Source organism: Candoia aspera, chromosome 3 (assembly GCF_035149785.1).
Source record: "Candoia aspera isolate rCanAsp1 chromosome 3, rCanAsp1.hap2, whole genome shotgun sequence".
Classification (NCBI taxonomy): domain Eukaryota; kingdom Metazoa; phylum Chordata; class Lepidosauria; order Squamata; family Boidae; genus Candoia; species Candoia aspera.
The window spans coordinates 206,050,628-206,076,846 of record NC_086155.1 but is presented as its reverse complement, the minus strand read 5'-3'; the positions used below and the strand labels follow the sequence as shown (position 1 = coordinate 206,076,846).

The 26,219-nt window shown below is 42.1% G+C and overlaps 1 protein-coding gene across 3 annotated transcripts in view; it reads left to right on the top strand.

Annotated features, from left to right (window-relative positions):
- Positions 1-26,219, top strand: part of TSNARE1 (t-SNARE domain containing 1) — a 209,151-nt gene that overhangs the window by 75,801 nt on the left and 107,131 nt on the right. For all 3 annotated transcript variants that reach the window (XM_063300282.1, XM_063300281.1, XM_063300283.1), the window contains exons 5-7: positions 3,066-3,140; positions 4,706-4,762; positions 26,024-26,191. In XM_063300282.1, the coding sequence (XP_063156352.1) occupies positions 3,066-3,140; positions 4,706-4,762; positions 26,024-26,191 (300 nt within the window). The remainder of the gene's footprint in view (positions 1-3,065; positions 3,141-4,705; positions 4,763-26,023; positions 26,192-26,219) is intronic.

Sequence of the window (26,219 nt, the reverse complement as noted above, 5' to 3'; positions counted from 1 at the left end):
ATAAGTAAATAAATGCATAAATATCTATATGCAGAAAGCAATCCATAAATTGAACAAACAAACAACAAATTGTGAAAGACTTCATCTCTTTATATTCTAAGTATTTGCTAATAGCAAAATATTGAGACTCATTTTGGTGGTGAAATCATAGAATCATGGTTGGAGGAAAATTCTGAGAGTGCCTTGGACTGCCAGAAGATCAAACCAGTCCATCCTCCAGGAAATAAAGCCAGACTGCTCACTTGGGGGAATGGTATTAAAGGCAAAACTGAAATACTTTGGCCACATAATGAGAAGACAGGACATCTTGGAGAAGATGCTGATGCTAGGGAGAGTGGAGGGCAAAAGGAAGAGGGGCCGACCAAGGGCAAGGTGGATGGATGGTATTCTAGAGGTGACGGACTCGTCCCTGGGGGAGCTGGGGGTGTTGACGACCGACAGGAAGCTCTGGCGTGGGCTGGTCCATGGAGTCACGAAGAGCCGGAAGCGACTGAGCAAATAAATGACAAACAATATGCATCCAGATGTGATTGAAGATATTAGTTATCATCTATAAAACTCTACACTGCATGGGGCCAAGCTATTTGTGGGAACCCCCATGTCCCTTTTTCTGCTCACCCCATTCAAAAATTCTAGGTTTAGCCTTCATCATCTTCAGACTGAAAAACAGGTGGTGAGAAAGTCCTCTACTGCAGTTCCCATTCTGGTGTCCTAGGCGTATGTTGGAATCACACACACCTAATTTACCATCACTGGTCATACTTAATGATCATTCTGAGACTTGTAGCTCCACCATACCTGCAGAGCTATTTATATATCTTCAGCTTAAGAATGGCTGATCTAGATCATTGCTGTTGGTGTCAAAATATCAAAATAACAATGGATAAGAGTCCACCTCACTTTCTAAATAATTCACATGTCATCTGTATTCTCTAGAAAAATCAACTGTAATACAGATCGGTATTCTCTAGAAAAATCAAATGTAAGTCTGAATGCGAATTCTATTTACAGCTGTGTTTGTCAGCTTGCAAATTCAGAAGGATATCTTTATTAACCTATCACAGAAACAAAGGAAGAGAATGCTGTGAGACTGAAAGTCTAGCAGATTTATGGTGCTATGGGAACCAAGTTACGCTTTCAATATATTGATTGGCTAATGTACATGTGTGCAGGTCTGCATATTATGAAACTAGAGTCCCAATTCCAAAGTTCCCAACAAGGATGTGTAAAATTATTCTGTCAAAACATTATGTGTGCAAAATACCCTGAAATGTCCTGTTTCAAGGGCAAAACTATTGTTTGGGGTTTGAAAATAGGCCATTTTGCACATCATGGAAGTGACTCAAATAGCTCTGTTTTGAACCCTTCCCAGCCCATTTTATGCTCAGGTCAAGAGATTTGCCCATAAACCAAGGTGTTTGGCAGGATTATACATGCAGAACATTTCAGGGTAAAATATTTTATGCACTCCTATTTTTCAGCTTTGCCTGCCTGGATGTTGTTAGACTGCATCCAATGTCTGCCCTAGCCAGCATGGTTAATGGCCAGAAGTTATGGGAGTTGCAGAAAAACTGAAGATCTGAGATTGATGACCACTGCAGGTTTAATAGGGCTAATGTAGAAAATTGAAACACGTCCCTGTGCTTAAACTCAGTACTCGGACAACACGTTGCCAGGGAATGAGGCCAAAAAAATCATTACTAAACTTTATAAAGATTGAATTAATAATCCATTGGCATAACGTGCCACTGCCCTATCTTCTTGGAATGGGATCCTTATTTGTGCCACCATAGCCCTCCATCAAAGTGCTGATTTGTCTTGTTCCCAAACATGCCACCAAAGGATTGTTTACCCCTGATAGCCCTTCTGATTCCCATATTCATCTCCAGCTTCACTGCAAATGAAATTCTCTGTTTGTCTTGAGAAGGTACATCCTTGTTATGCCTTCAATCATTTGGCAACGGGTTGCCCGATAATTCTATGCATTTGGTCTGGGAACACCATCCAGGCAACTGCATTGGCAACATGTGTCATGAAGCATCTGTGTATGGTACACACTGAGATGCCCTTGAGGGCTTGCTGTGCCAGGAGGGGAACATCGTGTACTTCTCTAATCTTTCCATGGTATGTTAAACAAAGAAATCTGAAATCTTAGTCATATCTTATTCACCAGTAATGAGGATTTGTGTGATGAGAGCTCAGATCAGGGAAGATTTGGCCCAGGAAGATCCTCAGGGTGGTTCATGAGCATCTGCCAAATGGAAATCAATTTAAAAACCCACCTGTCCGTAAAAATAAAGGGCCGCAAAAGCACACTGAGACATTTGATTGTTGAACTATCCCAAAAGACTTCCGTAGCAAAATTGTGTTTATTATATCATCGGTTCTATTTTTAAAAAATAACCTTACCTGCCCTTACATATTTCATCCTGCTGATTTCAGATTGAAACTTATTGGACTAAGGTCAACCAGAAAGCTTGTGAGCTAGAAGGTTGAGACTTGCATCTTTCCAGTCCTGTTCTGGGGTGCTAATCATCAATGCCTCCCATTAGTCTTCTAAAGGTCAAAAGAGCCAGGTAGCACCAACCATTAGGGGATAATTACCCAGGAGAAGGATGCCTACAAAAATAGCTGTTCTTGATTGGACGTGTGATTATGTGAAAACTTTCTCAGTAGACATCCTAGACAAAGAACAAAGTTGTGTGAATAAATCTGGTCCTGCTATCAGTTTTATTTGGGTATCCTCACCACCTGCATTGATTAATTCACCTCATTAGTAGACATTTACTTGAACAAAATGGAGGAGTCACCAAAACATGGACCTCCAGAGGTGGAGGGGGATTCCAGTTCCCATCTTGAAGATAAACAGTTTCTTTGTTTATCTCTGTATGATTATTTATTTGTTTATTTGTTTATTAATTTTTTATCACCGCCCATCTCCCCCCTAAGGAGGGACTCCCTGCGGTCATTATGCTAAAGGATTATGGTATATATTAGGGTAAAGGATGTTGAGGTGCTGACGGTGTTTCCTCGTGTCTCCCTCTCTATCTCTCTGTCTCATGCAGCAAGAACGACTTCAGCTAGACCGGCTGAAGAACCAACTTTCCGATGCCATTCAACGATATGGGACAATACAAAAGGTACAAGAGATGGGAAAGATGCTGGGAGACAGAGGAGTCCATTGCCTGCTGCTCGCTTGCTTGCTTATTTATTTATTTGTTTGTTTGTTTTTATTGACACCTCACTTCTAAGGGACAGTTTAGACAGTCCTATGCACATCACAGCCCCGCTTAACGTATCATCCTAAATCTGATGCAGAACCTCTACTGTGCTATGGAGGGCCATACTCCAAAAGCCTGTAGAGGGCAACTGGGCCTGAAGGGGCCTCAATGGTTTATGTGTGTGTGTGTGCACGGATGTGTGTGTGCAAGGACGAAATAGACATCTTACTCTGCCGCACAACATCGTGTGCCGTTACCTTCTCAGCTTTGTAACTCATTCAAAAGTGCCCCCTTCTGCTCCTGCACATACTGTGCCTCTGCACCATAAAAACAAAGAAGTGTTTCTGGGTTCACGCGGCCCATGGGCCCTAGTTTTGCACTTCCACCCTAAGAACCGTAAGTTCATTGCCAGTGTGAGCCAGGGCTCTATGTTGTGAAGCAGGCAGTGTAGGGAAAGAACGGTCGTCTGTCCATTCCAATATTATCATACTTGGATTATTTCTTTTAACCATGTGGTCTAAGCTGCTGCAGAGCCTTCTGACGTATAGTAGCAATCTTAGGTAGTAAGCCTAAGGTCAGAACTTCTTACCGGCAGCAAAATGTTTTCTGGTTTTGACTGGCCCTCTCTCTCCATCTTGGTCCTACCCACCCACCTGGGACAGGGAGAACCATCAAAAGTTGGTAATGAAATTCGATCTGAATGTGCAGCTTCCCCGTTCCGTTATCCCCAGGATGGGATGGACCTTAACTGCTGGCATCCGAGATAACACGACCATCCTTGACCACCTTGTCTTCAGAGTGCAAGGTTGGAAACGTTGGTTGATTTCTTAGAAGGTGGATTGCTTTCTTCTGACACTAAATTCTCCCTGGGCATTGCCCATCTCTGTCTCTATGAGAATTAATGTAAAGATCCTGGCTTTTTATCTGGGTTTATTTCCCTCAAGCTCCCCAGGTTCCATACAAGTCATGCTGATGCATCTGGAGGCTTTATGCTTTACAAGGCCACTATTTCAGCCAGCAATAACAGGTTCTTTTGTTCCATTTGTGCAGTCCCTGGAGCAAAACATGTGATTTTCCCCCTGTATCTTTATTTTGTGTAATACATTTCAATGTGCCCAAATGATCCATTGCAAATGGCCTGGTGGCATCGGGAGCCCTGATGTGAGTGGCAAATTGGCACTTCCTCACACTCACAGCTGTCCCTTTCTTCAGTGCTGCATTTGCTTTTGAAACCCTGTTCTTGAAATTTAAATGACAACAGCTTTCTCAAAAGCCTGTCCTTTCAAAGCTATCCCATAATGTTGACTCATTTTTCCCTCTTTATTTGTTGGGGAAAAGCAAGTGAGTACTGTAAACAAATTCTAAGGTATCTCAACTCGATTCTGATCAATGATACTGTTTGTGCTGTTGTGGTAATAGCTATCGTTGTTGTTATTATTATGATTCCATTGTCATTATTGTTATTATTATTTCTTGATTGGCAGAAAATTGCAGAGAAGTCCAAAGCTCTGTTTCCAGTGGGGCAGAGAACTAGGAAGCAGGTAAGTAGAGTTTTATGCAAGAATGATTTTCAAGCTCCTTGGTCAACCATTCATTTCCTTCTTGATTGTGTTCTACAAAGTTTTATATGAAACAAAAAATATTTTCGGTTCTTTTGTTCCTTCCCTGTGAAGGGACTGACAGCCTTTTCTCATAATTCTTCCCCAGAACAAAGCCTGAAATACAAAATATTCTAAATCTTCATAGGATAATAGATGAGGCTGGAGATAAGTTAGCAGCACATAAGGATGGTCGCAAATGCAGAACTAACACTAGATATTGTTTATTTATTTTATTTATTTATTAATCAAATTTATCACCGCCCATCTCCCAAAAGGGACTCTGGGTGGTTTACAATAAAACATAAATAGAAAAGTATAAAACTGTAAAACACTATAATGCACAATAAAATACATATGATAAAAAACCCCGATGGCAGGAAGTTCTCTGCGATTTGCAGGCAGGGCAGGGTCCTTCTATGAGACTAGCCATCCCCAGGAATGACTACTCTCCCTCCCGCCCCAGGCATGATGACAGAACCAGGTCTTTAGCTGTTTCCTAAAGTCCAGGAGGGAGGGGGCCAATCTCACTTCCGGGGGAAGGATATTCCAAAGGGCAGGGGCTATTGCAGAGAAGGCCCACCTCCTGGACCCCGCCAGATGGAATTCTCTTACAGAGGGGGTCTGTAGCATGCCCTCTCTGCACTACTGGGTGGGAGGGGCTGATGTGATGGGGAGGAGACGGTCCCTTAGGTACCCTGGACCCGTGCCATGTAGGGCTTTAAAGGTGATAACCAACACCTTGAATTGGACCCAGAAGCATATTAGTTAGAAGCAGATGATTTATTTATTTAATTTATTTATTTACAGGGCCTATATGGCTGCCTATCTCATAGGATGACTCTAGGTGTTATCATAAAAATCCATAAAAAGCACAGTTAAAAAAATTTCCCTTGAAGTGAGAAATACATTCAACACAATCTTGACAGGTTAGAGAAATGGGCTGAAAATTCTAACAGGGACAATGCAAAGTCTTTCACAGAAGATCAGACATGTAGGTGCCCAGTGGGGTATACCTGATCTGGGGAGAGTCCTTGTGAAAACAATCTTGGAATATATGAGAGATTACATATGAGTCACCAGTCTGATGTAGCTACCAAAAAATAAAAAAAGGAAATACAGATTTAGGCTGCGTTAACAGAAACTTAAGTCTGAAAACAGTAGAAAGAATAGTCCCATTTTATTATGTGTTGGTTAGTTAGACTCCACCCTTCTGTGCTGAGTTCTGGAGGCCACTGCATGTGAGAGATTTGGAGGAAAAGGTTCAGAGGATGATCAGAGGAGGGAAAATCCAGGCCCTGTGAAAAGAGATGGAAGCAATGGGAGGTGTTAGCCTTGAGAGCAGATAACTAAGAGGGGGAATATAATAACATATTTCAAATACATGGAAGGTTGTCACACAGAAGAAGGCCAACACCTGTTCTCCATGCTTCTGAGTGCAGGATGCAGAATGATGGATTTAAATTAGAGAGTGGCAGGTTCCAATCAGATGTGAGGAAAAAAAAATCCTAACAGCAAAAGCAGCTCCCCAGTAGAAACCATGATCCAGAGGTTTTGGTGGACTCTCTTCCTTGGACCTGCTCAAGCATAGACCAGGCAGCTATCTGTCTGGGATGCTTTAATTTGGATTCCTGCTTTGAGCAGGGGGTTGGACTAGATGGCCTCAGTAGCCACACCCGATACAATTATTTTGAGATTGTATGATTCTGTACATTCAGAGACATGGAAAGCTGGCCTGTATCATCTGAAACTACTCACCTATCTAGTCTACTATTGTCTAACGTGATACACACATTTTTCAGGATCTCAGGAGGGGATTACACCCCCAACTGCCCCCCAAAAAACATTAGTTATGTGTTCATTGAAATAGATACTACTGCTGATGGTGCATGATTGTCTGTGGGAAAGGTTAAAATCAGCAAGATTCTGAGTGTAACATTGTGATCCAAGCCCCATCCCCTTTGTCTTTGTGCACAAATGGTGCGGGGATTGGGTTGCCAGCACTTGTCATCTTCCCAATTTTGACAAGCCCTAACATGCTGCTGGGAAGGTACAGGTAGTTCTCACTTAATAACTGTTTGTTTAGTGACCATCCAGAGTTACCAAGGCACTGAAAAAACTGACTTAAAATCGTTCCTCACATTTACGGCCATTGCAGTGTCCCCGCAGTCAGGTGATCACAATTCAGGCACTTGGCAACTGTCGTGCATTTACGATGGTTGCAGCGTCCCGGGGTCACATGATCACCATTTTCAACCTTCCTGTCTGGCTTCCAGTAAGCAAAATCAATAGGGAACTGCACGATTTGCTTAACGACCACATGGTTCGCTTAACGGCCATGTGATTTGCTTAACGGCTGCCACAAAAATGGTTGTAAAATTGTTTCTTGATTCACTTAACAACCGCATCACTTAGCAGCCTAAATTCCATCCCAATTGTGGTTGTTAAGTGAGAACTAGCTGTATGCCCCTTGCCAATGACTGAATGACCTCCATGCCTTATGGTCAGCTGAGTGTAAATATACTCAAGGGGATATTGACAACCACCCTAGTCTGCTTCGGATTGTCTCATAATAAGCATTCTTAAAGACATCTACCTTCCACACTGAGGATTGAGCATCTTGAATTATTTCTCATTTCTTATATATATATATGAATTGTGTGCTGGAGACTAAACCCAAAGTGGAAGGCAGTGAAAAATTCAGACAGGTTCATGATGGATAAGGACAAAGATCAGATGAGTTAAAACCATAGTCTTTCCAGTAACCATGTCCACCAGCTGGAAGACCTAGACCATAAGGAAGATTGCAAGGAAGAAGATAAAATGGTCTGAAGAAAGAAGCAATTAATTAGTCCTGAACCAAAACAAGGCTGGCTGTTCCCTTGAAGCAGCATTCATCAAGCAGAAACATACCTATTTTCGGCACGGGACACAAGTGGCTGATGGATTAGAAAAAGTGATTTTGTTTGGCAAAGTTGAGGGAAGTAGAAGGGGAAGACAACAGAGAAGGAAAGGAATTTCTGGGAGGTACTTGGAAGAGCTAGAGATTATTAATAAAGGTAAGTCAAATTGGCATTTCTGGAATTCAGCAGCAGTTAATGTGCGTGTGTTCATACGGAATTCATTTCAGTTCCTGCTACTATTAATTTTTCTTGTTCACATCACTTTTGCAGCGCTCAAAGCGAGCGTGTGCCGACCCTCAGCCTCGCTTCACCATTAAAAATCTAAGTTTGCATAGATCCCTCTTTCATGCTATTTAACTTGTTAAAATAAAACCCCACCAGAGATAAACTCCTCTAAGTTCTAAGTGCTCTCTGGGCACCATTTGAATCCTAATTAAATATAGTTCAGGGAAATGTGCAGAAGAGAAAAATAGCAATTTCAAACCCGATGGAATTGCCTGCTCTTTTGAAGGCCTTCTCACAAAGGTGGTAGCTTAATAAAAGAAGTTCAGTAGAAGTATGGAACATTGACACAAAGGCTCAGTAGAGAACAAATTATTCTTTGGAAAAGGTGAGATTATACGTCTTTCCCATTTTTTGCTGTACGTCGGCAATTTTGGTCGCAGCTGCCAGAAGAACCCTGAATCTAAACTTGGCTGCTGGTTCTTGCTTGCCTGTCTCAAATTTCTGATTTCCAGCCCACACATGCCCACCCCTTAATGGAGCTCCTGGGGTGTCGTTAAATGCTGGTGTTTAACTCCTCAGGTAGGAATGCTGTCAAATATGTGAAGCTAATGGACTGTTCAGATTCTGGAAGGGAAGGCAAATGTTGATTTGATTGTGGGAATGCTTCACACAGGCCTGTGGAGAGCGTGGTTGTATGGACCAATAGGGAAGAAGAGATGAAAAATGGACTGTCTATCCATAAAGGGCTTCTGAAGACACTGAGATGGAGTTTGATTTCATTTCTTCAGAGGACTGCCATGCTTCTTCAAGCAGATAGGGTCCAAGATCTCAGAGGTTTAGAGGTGATCGATAGAATATTTCCATAGCTTGAAGAAAGACGTATAACCACCTCTAATTTGTCTTCTCTCTCTAGCTTGTACAGACTTGGAATTACCCAGTGGGCTCCTAAGTATCAACCCAGTCCGACCCTTCTTATTTTCTGAGCCCAGACAAGATCAAAGAGATGCTCCCACCTGCTTTCTCTCTCTCTTCCACACACTCACATAGTTATGGATGGGAATTATTTACCCATCTTAAAGTTTACTGACCTCTCCAAAGTGTTCCAGAAAAGCCTGAAATCTGTTATCTAACTTTATTGGAAGCATCTGAAAGAGAGCGTGTCTAGAGAGAGGAGCACCACCATTTTTAGGGAGACAAATCACATCCTCTGCTGCTGGAAAAACAAGCCATGGACAAGCTGTTACACTTTATCCATAGGTCTACGGATGGACATCTTTTAGAAGTATGACCCCGAGGCTAGAGAAGCTCCACAGAAGGTCTAAAACTGGAAGAGAACCCATTCCTGGATTTTCTGTGGGGCGTCTCTAGCCAAAGTGAGATGGGGAATGACTTTCCCATCTGGAATTGAAATAAACTAGATTCATTGGGACTGAGGGGAGGCAAGTCTCTCCAAAGAAATAATTCAGTATTAGCACCCCCATGAATGTTTGCATGCCCTCTTACTCTTTTTGCTACTTAATATAAACTCTCATCTTCTTCTACGGTGTGTCTCTTCCAAATACAATATTCTGGAAGACGGAAAAATAATAATAGAAACATTTCCATGACATATGTCCCTACCTTTCTTTTAATGGTGCACAAAGTAATATATTTTCTGCCCATAACCATCCCATTAATGCTTAAATTGTTCTTATTGACATAATGATGCCTTCTTTGTGAAACTCACAGTGTAAATATGCTGGAAGAACAACCACAGAGCAGAGATAAGAATATTCTTGATTCCCCAGGGGATGCACACAAGACGGGAAGGAATGCACATTATGCATTTGTCCATCAACAATTTTTCAATAAAAGATTTCAAAACGGAAAGTGTTTTCTGCATACAAAACCTGGAGCTGGAAAACAAAACGCAAGTAGCAGGCAAAATACCCTTGGCAGCTTTTTATTATTTTTTTTATAGCAATTAATTATGTGAAACTTTGTTTCATTAGAGAAATGAAGTGAGGAGGGGGCTAAAACATCTCCCCTCTTTTCCCCCCTTAACCTCCAACTCTATTGTTTGAGAAATACCTCTTTGCATTAGAAAAGGCCAATCCACCTCCTCCCCCAACCTATCAATAAAGCAGGGATGTCTGCAGGCAAATGGGTCAAAATCTGGAAAATGGCTGATGCAATCAAAATCATGACTCTTTTGTACATACCTGTGATGCAAAAGCAATGGGGCTTTCATTGCAATAATGAACCCACCATCTTGAAGATTTTGACCCTCTCCCCTGAAGACATCTGTGCAGGAGTAGCAGTTTTCCTTGGGAAGGAAAGCCATTTTCCTCCCAAATAATTAATTGGGAAACACATAAGAGGAGGGGATATACCTCCACTCTTTCTGGAGTTGTTGTTGTTGTTTATTTATTTATATATATTTTTTTCAATCCTCTTTTCAACTCCTCTCATAACAAGAAGTTAGAAAACTTTAGAAAGTATCCCTTGTGTTTATCTACTGTAACACCCTGCTTCCCTTTGATTTTGTAATGAAAGGAGAAGGAGGCACCACCTTTGCTCTTTGGATAGAAAGGATTCATAATCAACAGAGAACTCCGAAACCCACAAATTGATCCGTACAGGGTTGTCGCTTCCAACTTTGTTCCTGGGCTTCCAAATACTGTAAGTGGGAGCAGCAGAAAAAAGGAGATGAGGTGGTGGAAAGATGACCTTTGGTTTAATTTAAATTTGAACATATTTACCCAGTAGGGATGATTTTCTCCTGGAATAATCATCAGTGAGTGGATGCCTCCAAAGATATTGCTCTGAAGTTCAGCCACTGCTTGGGAGAGCTGCTTTGCTAGGGAATTCTGATGCTTTGAAAGACCTCAACAAGGCATCTCACCCTTTTCTTCACTCTCCAGCCTTCCCTTTGCCAATTTTCTCTCCCCACTCCCTCCACCACTCCTTTTCCATTTCTTCTTAGTACAGCTGCCCATTCCCTTCCACCCATTCACAGATTGCTCTTTCAACCCTCTTTCTCTTTTTCTTCTTCCCATCTCCTCCTCCTCCTTCCTCTTTCCTGCTTCTCCTTCTTCTTCCTGCTTCCTCCCCCCTCCTCCCCCTCCTCCTCCTTTCCCCCCCTTCCTCCTTCTTCTCCTCTTCTGTTGGGAGGAAAAGGGGAATGTTTGTATATAAAAGACAAGATGGAGGATCCATTAATTTTATAAATGGACCACCTTATCTTAGAGGCAATTAAGTTTAAACAGTGGGGGGTTGGTCCTTCTGGCAGGTATCTGTAATTGTACAGATATGTATGTATGCAGTGATATGGAGAGATGAATGCACATATTTATCTGGAGGTTGCAGAGAATCTGTAGGATTGATTTTAGGTACAGCTGGCAAGCCTAGGTCGATAGAGTGGGCAAGCCAGTCACTGCAATGTTTGCTTGATATATTGGGGTGGAGGGGCATCGCCTTAAGTTAAGGGTTGTCTTCCCAGGTGGCAGCCCCTACCTGTCTTTCTTTGGGGTCAGAAACTATGCAGGGTCAGCTCTGGTCAGTACTTGTATAGGAGACATCAGGAAATTCCAAGAAGACCACAACCAACCATTTTTCTTATTGTTTCCAAGAAAGCTGCATTGCCATGTCCCTGTCACCATGAGTCAAGCTTGACTTTAAGGAACCTGTTCCTTCAGATAAACAACATAGTTGAAAGGATTGTATCTTCTGCCTTATTCAACATTTCTCTGGGGGCACATTTGCCATTTGGGGAGCCTCAAGTTGCCCTCCCCACCACAGAGTATACCCCTAGGCAACCATATTTCTGGATGTGTTAAGACTGTTAGGCTGACATTCCACATGAGCACCTCTGTGGAGGATCCTGCCTACAGAGCATGACCTCCATTCCTCTGTCCTTCCAGCCATTTCTTTTTCAGAGGAAATGTTGATTACATGCTCTCCATTCATTGGCACAGATAATCCATGCAAGCTGTCAGACCTGGGTGAACTGGAGAATGAAAGAGTCATAGCCCTTTATGCAGAAGAAGCTTTTGACCATACATCATATAAGTGATTATTGTATCCATTAGTGCCCTAACAACACATTACAAGAATTTACTCAGAGCTCTGATGTCCAGGTTGTCACCCCGGGGATGCAGAGAGACAGGAGGAATCTATCAAGCAATGTGATTTCAAAGTCAGCATTCAAACATCACCAATGGCCTCTTGTCTCCGTATTTGTTACTCTTGATGTTATTTTAATGGCTGTTTATTTGAGATAGGGGCACTTCAGAAAATCTCTCCAGTCAGGTTGAAACACTCCCCCTGTACCCAGTCTCATCCAGCGATGCTGGCTACGTGCATTTATTGAATCCAAACTGTGAGTGGAAATGAAAGTTCCTTCTTCTGATTTATTTCTTTTGTATGGTTGACCAAGTTTTGCAAAAGTCTGCTTCCTAACTTAAAAAAGAATATATTTATTGCTGGAGCACCATACACATAGATTTACAAGATAACAGTAGTATAATTGGTTGTTTAGTGTTTGTTAGCTTGTGTGATGGAATGTGTCCCTGAAGGGGGAGGTGATGTGATGGACTTCAGTAATGCTTCTGGTTCTCAGGAATGAGGGAGCACATTCCAAGAAGGGGAGAAAGGAAGAGGAGACACAGTCCAGAGATGGAATAGTGGGAAAACGAAGAGGTTCAGGATAGCCCCGCCCTAGAGCCTTCCCAGGTTATTTCTCCTCCAGTTATTTCCCCACAGAGGGAATTTGTATTGTGTTTTTTCTGCAAATAGGGGCATCTACAGGGAGATGTCAAAACAGACAAAATAATGTGCATGCTGTTCTGATGCAAGCCTTCCTCTTTTTAAAACCACATCATAATACCACATCTGCCATCTTGCTCATTTTGATACACTTTATACCCAGATGCCACTCCCTCCAAAAAAATAATGGCCATGTGTTGCTCTCCAAAACACGCACTCACATGCATCTATACCCCACAAAACCTATATGGTAGAGTTGGCCTCAGAATGCCCAGTGAGTTTCACAGCGGAATAGGAAATTCAAAACTGAATTTCCCTTGGCCCGGTGTTAACTGAAACTTACATTTATAAGACAATGTTTAAATATTAAAAACATTTCAGGTGCATTTTATCAGCTTACGATAACTTTCCCCATCCTAGATGTCCATGGATGTCAACTTGGTAACTCCCATAATCTCCATCCAGCATTGCCAATGGTTCAGGATGCTTGGAAGTATAGATCAAAACTTGGAGAGCATCTGATTGCTGTTCTCCAGGACAACTCAATGTGCAGTATTTCTCCACTACTATAGTATTGAGGAAGAGAAAATACTTGTCATATACTACAATGGCCTGTTGCCCTCTTTCTTCCCCTGATGGCAGAAGAAAAGAAAACTTCTCTTCAGCAAGATAAGCAAGATCAAGATTCTTGGATGATGGGTTGTCTAAAACCATTTGGGAACCAAGGTTCAGACAGGTTGTTATTAGATTTGCAAAAAACAAGCATAAGACCACCATAATTTTCTAGATGTTTTGAAGGCTACAGCTTAAGTTATCCTTAGCTTCCCTGATCCCCAGACAACATGATCAAGGGCTTCAAAATGCAGTCATTTCAAGCATCATCTGGAAGTCTACTGCTGATGTACCGTTGACCGTTAGTATCAGTTCAGACAAGTTAGGGTTTGCACCATGGGTTTCCTGTTTCCACAACTCCTTCAGAAGGAATACTCAGACCATCTTTTCTAAATGAATCCCCTCTATCATCCATCTCTCTCTTTCTCTTTCTCTTTCTCTCTGTCTCCCCTGCCCCTCATTCTAAAGTATGCCCAACACCATCACCAAAAAACTTCTTGGTTCTAGATTTGGGACACAACAGCTGTACACATTGCATGCATGTGAGGTTGCCCCCAACCCTGTTGGCCATCTGGAAGCCCCTTAAAAAGTGGCTTTGTCAACTAGCTTGGGGATACCATGGTGGAATGGAGCCTGTTAGATGGCTATATGACAGTTAACAGAATGCACTGTTTTTTTGCCATTTTGCTTTTTATTTGTTTTGATCTTTTTTTTTTAATTTAAACTGGTTGTTTCTAATAGTTTTTATACATTCTTGATTGTTTTTATATTCACTGCCCAGAGTCACTAAGTGAGATGGGTGGCTATACCAATGCCCATAAATAGATAGATAGATAGATAGATAGATAGATAGATAGATAGATAGATAAACAAACAAACAAACAAATAAATAAATTTATGGTGCATATATTGCAAGACATATTTACAGAGCCATGATGGATGGAGGTCTAACTCCCACTTTTTCCAATATGGAACTTTCCAGAAATCTTTGAATCACAACTCTTGAGGTTCCTGATTAGCATGTCCAATATATAGCTTGGAATTCTAGGCCCTGTGATCTCAGTTTGACCTAGTTGCAACTATCTGCTTACTTCCTGTGCTGTAGATTAAACTTGCTTGAACAGGACCACTGGTGGACCGTGGAGGAGAAATGATTTGTTTTTCAAACTCCTTCCAAGGAGAAGAGAGTTTTAATTAAATTCTCACTTGGGGAAGGTACAGTAGTATTCCTGGATTTATTTAGGACATCCTCTCTCCACTGGTCAGCATCCTTCTTGGATTGTCCATGCTTCCATTTGATTCCAGGAGAAGATTCCTGGACAGAATTTTTTCACTTGTTTAGTTACTGTCACTGCTAGGGAAGAAGTCATGCCCTTGAGAAATGGTTGGAGAATTCCACTTTCTTATGGAGAAATAAGGAGAATTTCCCCTGATTTCTAGGCTCACAATTTTTTTTTTTTTTGGTGGAGATTTTTGAACTTGGGTCTGGCTCTACAGAAAATGGATGTCAACATTCCATCATCTTTGTGCATCCAGGGTGGATGGGAACAACCTTGAGGGCTAACCCTTCTGAGAAGCTAGGAAGTCCTCTATAATATAGACCTATGTTTGCCAAGTCAGGCAGTCATATCAATGCATTTTTATAGAGCACTGTTCCTGTTAAAGATCACATTGCAGTTTAAGGAAGATCAAAAGAGAATGAATTCAATAAATGACGGAGCAAAAATAGCTTTGAAGCCCAGGGCAGGAGACACGAACAAAAATGAAGAACTAAATTTATGTGGCCTTGAGAAGAGGCTTTGCCAGGGAAGTGACTGCACTCTATAAATACCTTCAAGGTGACAATAGATGTGAAAAATGGGTAATTTATTTACAGTGCAAGGTGACATGATATCAGTCAATACATCCAAGTGCAGAGGATAGAAACACTTAGAGCTGATGTGGGCCAGCATTTAGCTTTTAGAGACATTGGCAGCAGAACTGCTCTCCCCTGGGGCATGATCAAGGCACACAATTCCTGCCAAAGTTTCATTGCAGGGACCATGGGTAGAAATAAGGTCCGTTTAATATCCCCGTGCTTGTGAAATATTAGGCAGTTGTGATTTTAAATGATCTTCAGATCCCCTAATGCCAACAAATAAGTTCTTATTTCAGTGGTCCCCAAGAGAACATTTAGATTACAGGCAACGGTCTTGAGGACAACTTTCTAAGCCGAGTAATCAATAAGAATTAAACACCAGACACATCTTTCAAAGTCAGAAAAGGAATCTTGTTACTCTGTAGCTATTACCAGCAGTAATGAATTGGCTGGAAAGATTAAAAAATGAGAATGCCAGAGTTAGTTTTAGTGGCTTGGTTGTATTATTTATCTTGAAATGTCAATTAGTGGCAGGTTCAGGTTTCAGAACTGACAAGTGGAAGTAGAAAGAGGCTGAGCTTCTTCAGAATCCTTTTGACTCCTTTCAGGTTCAACCCTGGTTTAAAAAGGGCTCACCGAGCTGGATAAACATGCCTATTTTCTCATATTTTGCCATTTCAAAGTTTATTTTACTTGTGATGGGGCCCAGAGGTAATTTCCAGGATCTCCAAGCAATTCCAGATGCTTTTTAACAAGGTGTAGCAAAGCACTGGGGAATCAAGTGAATAATTTGTAACACATCTTTGTATGTTTGGGGTTGGCAGTCTATAAATATTGAACTATATATTAAAGGAATTCCTTCGCTCCCTGCTCTTGCTACTATTATAATTTACGTTGTGTCAAAGTCAAGCAGGACCAAAGGACACCACCTTATTCTTGTTGACATGAAGATCAGTATTAGCTTAGGAAAAGTTGTTTTCCTATCTCTTTGAGAAACAATGTATAGTATCCAGGATTGGATAGGGGAACATCTAATGCTTCATTAGTTCATCTTTTACCCACCAAAGGAGAAGCATTTTTTTCCCTGTGGAGCCTAAGTTAGTATATGTGAGGTTCCTGGGTGATCTTGTACCCTGACACAGATCTGCTCAGCTTCATCAAGGCTGTAGTACAAAATGTGATTGGTGCTGGGCTGAGGGCAGATGGGATTTCTTGGACCAACCTCAGTAGATATCATAATGAGGGAAGAAATTGGGTGCTTTGAGTAAATCGAATCATGGAACAGAAATCCTTCTGATCAAAAAGGCATGATGATGCTTCTGACTGAACCCTCATCATTTATTTGCATGCCAGTCAGTTACCTTGATGCCTTTGAACCATCTTGTCTTTTTTTTACTAAGGCCTAAAGTTGTCACTTTCTCCTCCTCACCCACATTTTAAATGCATATGTGGTCCTGGATGTCAATGAGGGGTCTAGACTATACTATTTCAATAGAGGCCCAGCCACTGAGACTGCAATATGGTTAGATTCTTCATTGCTGAAAACCAAAGACCAAAATTCAAGGGTGACCACCTCATGAGACAGGGTGAATTTGGGGCTGAAGTTCAGGTCTGGGAAAAACAGTGTATTGGCCAACCTCTTCATATCAGCCACCCACCCCAGTTCCTTGGAGGACTACTGCAAGATAGATATGGCACTCTCTAGATTGTTTTCCTTGTCCTGTGCCTCCCTTGAGGGAATCCTTAGGAAAAGGCATGATGGCTAATGTGCTTTTTTTTAAGTCCAGAACTATGAGAAAACATTCAGAAGAGGCTCAGGCAGACACCTTCCTGATTCACTTGAGTATAAGAAGGGGGAGGAGGCACAGGAGAATCTGACTTGCAAGATTCTGTTGTTATAGCCACTCTCAAGAAAAGTAGTTTTAGCCTTCCTGTGGAATTGACTTCCTGATCTGGTCTATCTACTTGGGCTGACATCTCTCTTTCATCCAGCTGGTTTAATGCTTCAGAGGAGCAGATCAGAGGAATTTTCTGCTGAGCACCCACTATAGAATATTGGGACTCAGGATGGGTTACACTCTTAAGTTAGGATGGAAGAGATCCAAATTCAAATTCTGCTTCAGCCCTGGAAGCTCACCGGGAATTCACAGCATTGTTTTGAGGGAAAAATCTTAGCATGCTGTCTACATGGGAATCTGTGGGGTGGGGGTAAAGGACAGCACCTGATGAAACATGCATTGCAATGTCATGATGCAGACTCCCCCCTTTCATTCTTGAATCATGAAGTCATGTGCCAATGCATAAGGAGCTGGGTTCGGTCATGACATCACAACTCAGATTTCTTTGTTTGGATGGTCCAGAGAGACCCAACTTCAGGTGTTCACCCAACCAATCATGCAACTCCACTAAGTGATTTTATCCCAGTTCCTCTCCCAGCCAAACCAAATTTACAGAGTGGTTTTTGTGGGAATAAGATGGGGAGCAGGGGGAGAAAGACCCATGCCTCATGCCTTCTCCCCTCAAAGAGAAAAAAATGGGATAGAAATGCATCCAAATATATACAGTACATATGGAAAAATTGGGGACAACGTTTTGACTCAACACTTGAGATGCTAGCTTGGATCACGGTAACTGCTGTAGAAAACTCCTTGACATCGTTTACATATGGTGAGCATGAACAACTGGATCCTCTACATCCCTTTAATCTGAATTGGTCCCTTGTGCTAGCAGTACCAATATTCACCAGCTGTAGTCCTCTAGAGACTTCCTTTGTGACCGTTGGCGGGGGGAAGGAGTCATCAATATTTTGGCATGGCCAGGGCTGCAGTGAGTAGATATTTAGAACTTATTTGTAAGGAGCATAGTGGAAGCCAAATAAGAAAGGGAATTTGAACTATTGCTTTAAGACCTACCAGCTGCTTTTCCTTCCTTGAACTGAAGGTGCTTGCTTCCACATCTTAGTGGCTTATTCCACAAATCATACAATGCCCTAATGAAGCATACCGCATTATAATGTACTGCAGTTGGTGGCCAAGAGCCTCCGAGTAAGCTTCATGGCAGAGGGTGGATTTGAACTTGGATCTCCCAAGTCCTGGTTCATCATCTTAACCACTACACCTCACTGGCTGTCTTATGTTAAGCCATTAAAAGGAGTTCAGCGCTATAGAAGGCATTTCACTTTACAGCTTTTTCATGTTTTCTGTCTCAGAAGACAAGGCCATAGGCTGTAGTTTTCAGAAACTAAGTCCAAGTGAGTCTGGAGGAGCAGTTAAGGGTTACATATAGCTCTCTTAAAGCTTAAGCAGAGGCCTTCTCAGATCCCCCTTCTGAGATCCTTCAGCTGGATAGGCTAAGAATTCAGTATTGTATGGGGTCTAAAATGTTGCTTCACCCAGGCTCCTATTGGGTCTTATCATACTTTGGACACATTATGTGAAAACCCAGCTCTCTGGAGAAGTCTATAATGTTGGGAAAGGTGGAAGGAAAGAGAAGGAGAGGATGACCTCTCTATGGTTGCTAAGAGTTGACACCAAATTGATAGCTCCTCCTCCTCCTCCTCCTCCTCCTCCTCCTCCTCATCATCATCATCATCTGTTGGGTCCTTTGTCGATGGACTAAAATGCGTACTGTCAGAACAAACCCTCATCCTGAGAGAAGGTTTTGTGGGAATGCTGCAGACCTGGATTTTCGAAAGTGCAGCTGTTTGAAACAATGACTGGTGTGTTGGTTTTCAAAGAAAGAGCCATAAAGCTTCAGGCAGTGTCACTTTGCACCACATTGCAGGTAGACAAGATTGCGCTGTGTAATTTTTCCCCAGCAGTGACAGCTGGAACAGTGTGCTTATAGGTAGAACAGAACAGAGTCTTAAGAATGATGAGAATATAATTCAGGCAGCTGAGAAAGGGCAGGAACCACTTTTAAAATGGCCTGAAATGCAATAAAAAAAAAAAAATCAGCTGATGCTTACACTTACCAAGATTTGGGGAAATCATCATCCCGGTCAATCAGTGTGAACAGAGGTTGAGCCCTTCCAAATATGACCTCAACTTAGATCTCTATGGGGCTGACTTGTCTCCTTATTGCGGTCTAACTGCCTGCTTGTTAAATAAAATGCATTCTTGAAAAGAAGAAAAAGTAATAGTGACAGGCGACAAAGAAGAGGGGGTATTTATGGTTTCACTCCACAAATTATTCCATTTCACTCATGTTGCTGCACGACCATCTGTTGGCCCAGCAGGTCAATCCATGACATGAACAGAAAGGAGATGCTAAATAGGAAGAGAGGCATTCCATTCGGTAAAGAACACGTTGGAGAATTTGCAGGAGGCACATCTGCAGCATTACCATGGCTATACTGTAACTATGTTACAGTTACTAATCATGATCAGATTAGTGGCTCGTGTGCTGGGCTTCCAGCTGAATGCCTTTAGGAAACAGAGCAGGACAGAAGCACTTTTCCCTTGCATCCCCTGCAAACTGTGGATGGGGATGAAAAGAAAATTGCCAGGGCTGCAGATTTGCAAATAGACCAATAGCACAGACAGCAGCATCGAGCAAAATGTTCTAGCATCCGTTTTTCCGCGGTCACAATTCTGCATCAGAAGATAATTTTTTTAAAAAAAAAGAGTTTGTGGAAGATGCTTCTGGAAAAGAGTAATTTTTAGTCTACCAGCAAGTAGTTAAGGGGTAAAAAGTACAAAGCCATTAGAGAAATGCTTGGAAAGCTTGCATCAGGAAGATGTACTTAAGAAAGAATGACTTTCTTGCAAAGCAATTTCGGGGAAGGAACCTTAAGAACTTTGCATGCTGGTTGGTGCACTGTCCAAGAGTAGATGTGGAACTTTTCTAACCAAGCCAGATGTGGAATTCTGTTCTTATTTTAGTAACTTCTTAGCACATGATATACCAGAGAAGCAATGTATATATTTGCGGTGTCAGTTCAGTTATTTTGATACTTAAACAACTCCATCTGTGCATTAAAAACAGACAAATATTAAAATAATGAACAATAGAGGATAATAAGGTTGTAAAGAATATTTTGGAGTTATGTACCTCTTTCAATTTTTTAAAGTATGCAATATGCATCCAATACTTTGGCCACCTAATGAGAAGACAGGACAGCCTGGAGAAGATGCTGATGCTGGGGAGAGTGGAGGGCAAAAGGAAGAGGGGCCGACCAAGGGCAAGGTGGATGGATGATATTCTAGAGGTGACGGACTCGTCCCTGGGGGAGCTGAGGGTGTTGACGGCCGACAGGAAGCTCTGGCGTGGGCTGGTCCATGAAGTCATGAAGAGTCGGAAGCGACTGAACGAATAAACAACAAACAACAAGTATGACACTGGCAGAGAAAACGTAGAGGCAGTGAAAGGCTTTGATTTCTAGGTGCAAAGATTACTGCAGATGCTGACTGCAGTCAGGAAATCAGAAGACGCTTAATCCTTGGGAGAAGAGCAATGACAAATCTCCATAAAATAGTCAAGAGCAGAGACATCACACTGACAACAAAGGCCCGCATAGTTAAAGTGATGGTGTTCCCCGTAGTGACATATGGCTGCGAGAGCTGGACCATAAGGAAGGCTGAGAGAAGGAAGATAGATGCTTTTGAACTGTGGTGTTGGAGGAGAATTCTGAGAGTGCCTTGGACTGCAAGAAGATCAAACCAGTCCATCCTCCAGGAAATCAAGCCAGACTGCTCACTTGAGGGAGTGATATTAAAGGCAAAACTGAAATACTTTGGCCACATCATGAGAAGACAGGACACCCTGGAGGAGATGCTGATGCTAGGGAGAGTGGAAGGCAAAAGGAAGAGGGGCCGACCAAGGGCAAGGTGGATGGATGGTATTCTAGAAGTGATGGACCCGTCCCTGGGGGAGCCGGGGGTGTTGACGACCGACAGGAAGCTCTGGCGTGGGCTGGTCCATGAAGTCACGAAGAGTCGGAAGCGACTGAGCGAATAAACAACGACAAACAATATGCATCCAGATGTGATTGAAGATATTAGTTATCATCTATAAAACTCTACACTGCATGGGGCCAAGCTATTTGTGGGAACCCCCATGTCCCTTTTTCTGCTCACCCCACCAGATCTAGCAGGGAGAGCATGCTCCGGGTCCCTCCTATCAAACATCATCTTCATGTGTCAGTGCCCACTCTGTGGAACAGTATCCTCCCCCGCAAGAGATCCAGGTGGTCCTAACCCTGTTATCTTTAGCTGTTTCCCCAGGTATTTGGCTCAGGAAGTATTGTTTAGTTATGATGTTATTGTTTATAATATTATCATTAATAATAACAATAATAATACCACCTGTATGCTGCCAACTGTCAACGACTCTAGGCAGCTCACAACAAAGAAATTACAATAAAAGATAAAGATAAAAGATGGGTAGCACAGTGAAGCGAGGAGTCTCACTGTCCCTTGTCAAAAGCCTGGGTGAAGAGCCAGGTCTCCATGGCTCTTCTGAACAACCACAAAGTGAGGGCCTTCCAGATCTCAGGAGGAATCTCATTCTAGGGGGCAAGCGCTGCTACAGAGAAGGCACACTTCCAGGGTCCCAATAGATGACATTGTTTAATCAAAGGTCCCTGGGGCATGTCAACTCTGAAGGATCAAATTGGCTAGGCAGATGTTACGGGAGACAGGGAGTCCTTCAAGTAATCAAGCCCTATGGCACATAGGGCTTTATAGGTAACAACCAGCACCTTGAATCACACCCAGAGGCAAACTAGCAACCAGTGCAGCTCATGGAGCACAGATGTTACATGGACATACTGAGACATGCCCATCACTGCTCATGCCACCACATTCTGGACCAGGTGAAACTTCCAGGTGGTCTTCAAGTGCAGCCCCATGGGTGATGGGTGGCCATATAAATTGAATGGGTGGATCCTTCCTTTCTTCCTTCGTTGCTTCCTTCGTTGCTTCCTTCGTTGCTTCCTTCGTTGCTTCCTTCCTTCCTTCCTTCCTTCCTTCCTTCCTTCCTTCCTTCCTTCCTTCCTTCTCTGGTCCTCTCTATCTGTAGGCTCAATCTGTTGCAGGTTTGGAATCTCTTAATGCTGTGTGACTTCTGGGTTCAAGAATGCAGGTTAGAGAGGCATTTTCCTATCTAAAGAAACCAAGAGTTTCTTTTGAAATCACAGTTATGGGTGAGTGGAAGCTGAAGCTCAGCAGTTATTCAGTGCAGTCTTTTTTCTAAATTCTGAAGGGATACGCCTTGGTTTACAAGCTTTGCAGTCTCCCAACCTTAGCATCTGCTGAGACATCTTTGAGACTTGGATTCACGCTTGCTAGCTGATCGATGTGTTGCTAGGTCTGTTGATGATTTTCCATATTAATTCAAGGTAAGAGATTGGCAGCATCAGGTTGAAAGCTGCCTGAGAAGGGATGGGGTATGCAGGTCAATGAAGAAAATATTGTGCAAAAACAAACTCTTGCGAAAAGCTAGGAATGTATTACTAAAGACAGATTCCGAATAACTATCTAATTTTTATGGAGTAATACACTCTCACCTTCTCTAAGGAGTGATAAAATTTCAAGGACATGGTTAATGGGAATTGTTTTCTTTTGCCTGGAGAGCAATGGAAACCTATGCTCCCTTTGTACAGTCTGATTTGTTTATACATATAAAATCAGAGCCAGGAAAGTGTTTCTGATGGAGAGCGTGGCCTTTGTAAGATGGCCAGGAATTTACCTGAGAATGTTTTCCTGTTCCCCAGGCATGTCCAGTAGGATTCCAACAGGAAACTCTTGATGTCTCCTGATTTCAAATTTTATGAGTGTTTCTCTGCCTAGTTCCCTAAGCTGGATGTCATGAAGCTTGTTTGAATGCACGTGGATATTCTATTTCACAGACCCACAGAATCATAGAGTTGGAAGGAACCTCAGGGGTCATCAAAGCCAACTGTCTGCTCAGTGCAGGATCCACTAGAGTATCTCTAATTGGTCACTATCCATCCTCTGTTGGAAGCCCTTTAACGAAGAACTCACTACTTTGTGCAGCAGCCCATTCCCCCAGTTGTCAGAAATCCTTCCTTACATCTAGCCAGAACCTCCTTCTGTCCATTCCCTCTTGTATGTGATAGCCCTTCAGATAGTTGAAAACTGCTAACCTATTTCCCCTGCACAGGGAACGTTCCTACCCAGACAAAACATATCCAAAACATACTGTACTATTTCTCATTGGGTTAATTTCCAAACCCTTCACCTTCTTGGTAGCCCTCCTCTGAACTCACTCCAATTTATCTCTGTCCTTTATGAACTGTGGTGTCCAGAACTGGACCCAGTATTCCAATGGGATCTTACCAGGACAGAGTTGAGGAAAACAGTTACTTCCCATCAGTTATATCACTAGCAGCATAGAGATTCCCAGCTGTCAAGAACCATCTCTCATATTAAAAGAAGTAGGGCATCTAGACTTAGAGACCCTACTTGAAAATAAATCAATAAGCAGGCCATGGGATAAAATACAATTATAGTACAACCCATGGATCAATGGAAGTAGGATTTTCAGGGCAATTTCCCCTCTTTGCTGTGTGTGTGTGTGTGTGTGTGTGTGTTTAGATTTTGTTTTCCTGTTCCTATTCTAGATGCTTTAGGCTCAATGGAGGTCAATACCCTCAGTCCACTTAACTTTCCATGGCTGAAAGTCAGCAGAACATTGTGCTGCTCCTTCCTGGCATTTTGTCACTGAATTTTGACAGGATCATCTTTTCTGGTGGAGGCAGGGGAAGTGCAAACTGGGGAAGTTAGACTGTATGCAGTCCATAGGCCTCGGGTTTCTTATTTTAAATACAAGAAACAGCAGTTGACGGCCCTGGATTATTGTCCAGCAACCTCCAAATAGAACAATGGTGAAGGGCTGACACACCCTCTTCCCAGTCTCTACCATGAAGATGATGATCAGGGGTGTCCTGGGAGGGGAGGTTAAAAAATGGTGCAATTTAAGTCCCACTCCTATTTTTTGCATATTGTGTGGGTGGGTGTATTTCACACTCACCTCTTCCCCTGTAATAAGTTCATCCTCCCAACAGCTTCCTGAGCTATGAGCATTTTGTTAGATACAGCCCCATATCCAAAACATGGAAGAGCATCAGATGCTACACTTTTCGGCTCTTGCAAGCTTGACGTCTGGGAAGGGCCAGGAGGAGATAGTAATATGTTTATTGATTTGGGGGGGGGGATTACAATCCCCCCAACCTCCAAGGCTTTCCTTAGGAGTCAAGGCAAACACTTTGTTTTTGTAAGTGAACACATAAAATGTTTAACGTCATTTTAAACAGTGAGCCCAATCCTTTTTGGGAATAAGTGGATGTTCTGCAGGACATGTATATTCTGCCATTGTGTTAAGAGCATTTAATTATTTCCTCTAACATACTTAGAGGACATAACATAACATTATTCCAGATTAAGCATTATGAGCAATGCCTTCTCTATCCAATTTATTTCACTGCATTTAGTGTAACACTTCTCTTCAATGTTCCTATAAAGAAAATTCAAGATGAAAACCAATTCCATCCATCCATCCATCCATCCCTTTGGTTGGTATCCATCCATCCATCCATCTCTTTGATTGGTATCCATCCATCCATCTCTTCGATTGGTATCCATCCATCCATCCATCCATCCATCTCTTCGATTGGTATCCATCCATCCATCCATCCATCCATCCATCATCTCTATCATTAGATGCAGAAATTACCCTGAAATCAGCATGAAAATGAGTTCAACACAGGAGCAGCGTCCTATTTTATAGGACATTTTTTTTGAATTCTGCTACATTTTTTTTTCTTCATATGTCACTCAGACATTCGGACAAACGTGTTCACTCAGAACTTAAATTCACATTGAAGAAGTTGTTAGTGCAATAACTAGTATCTAATAGAAAATTCTGTGCCTTGTACCACCCTGATAGCATTAATTTGGGCTGGTGGTAAAAGCTATCAAAACATGGCAATTTCTGTGGGAAGGTGTATATATGTGGGCAAAGTTTACCTGATAAGTTGTGTAACTTATAATGCTTAACTTACTAATGACTCACATGTCCAATTGATTGCATTGCTAGTCTTATAAGCATGACTAAAACAGGCTCTAACCGTTTTTATATTTGAGGGGTAAACAATATATGCAATTGACAGAGCTATATTAGCATGCAAGTTTTGATTTCACAAAGGAGTAATTCAATTTTCCACTGTTTGAATTTGTAAACTGCATGGAACTCTTGGTTATATTTCAAGCATTCATGAGGTTTATTTCCTACAACCCCCCCTTTCTCCCTATTTTACAAATGTATGAATCATCACATTTAATAATCCAGGGCATACCTCAGATTTAATAATCCAGTTTCAATGAAAGTGAGGGAATTATGGAATCCTAAATTTAAATCTGCTCAATTATGGGCTCTGTATAGTGCCTCCTCAAAAACTATGATTAATGGACTGAAGGACAATGTCCCAGAAATCATGGAAGTTATCAATTTACACATTTTGAAGTCGCAAACACTTCGACCTTGTAGGGAGATAATGTGACATTAGATTCCCTATCTCTGCCAGCAACTGCAGTTGACAAAACCCATCCTTGAAAGCTTAAAGACTGTAACCTCAACTGGCCACAGAAGCTTTGGACTTTAATGTTCTTAATCCCATACCAATATTATTGCCAACATCCATGACAGCCCATCTCACATATCCATATTCTGGGATATATGCATGTACACAACCCACTTGGGCAATGTTTGGTTTGGGTTATGTTTCTCTAGCTGTATAGTAATTTGATGAGATGGTTTCTCTTCTATCCATCTCTTCTTGAAGATTCTGTTGTAGCTTTTGAATCCTACAGTTCTAATTGTTTTGATTCTCCTCTTCAGCAAAGCCCCAGGACTCCGTTCTCTGACCTGGCTGATGATGAGAAGATCTTCAATGGTGGAGACAGCACATGGCTGGAACAGAACCAGGAACATGCCTTGCTCTCAGAAATCACAGAGGAGGATGTAGAGGCCATCCATCAACGAGAAAAAGCCATGCAGCAGATTGAGGTCAGAAACTATGATTTCAGGAATACTG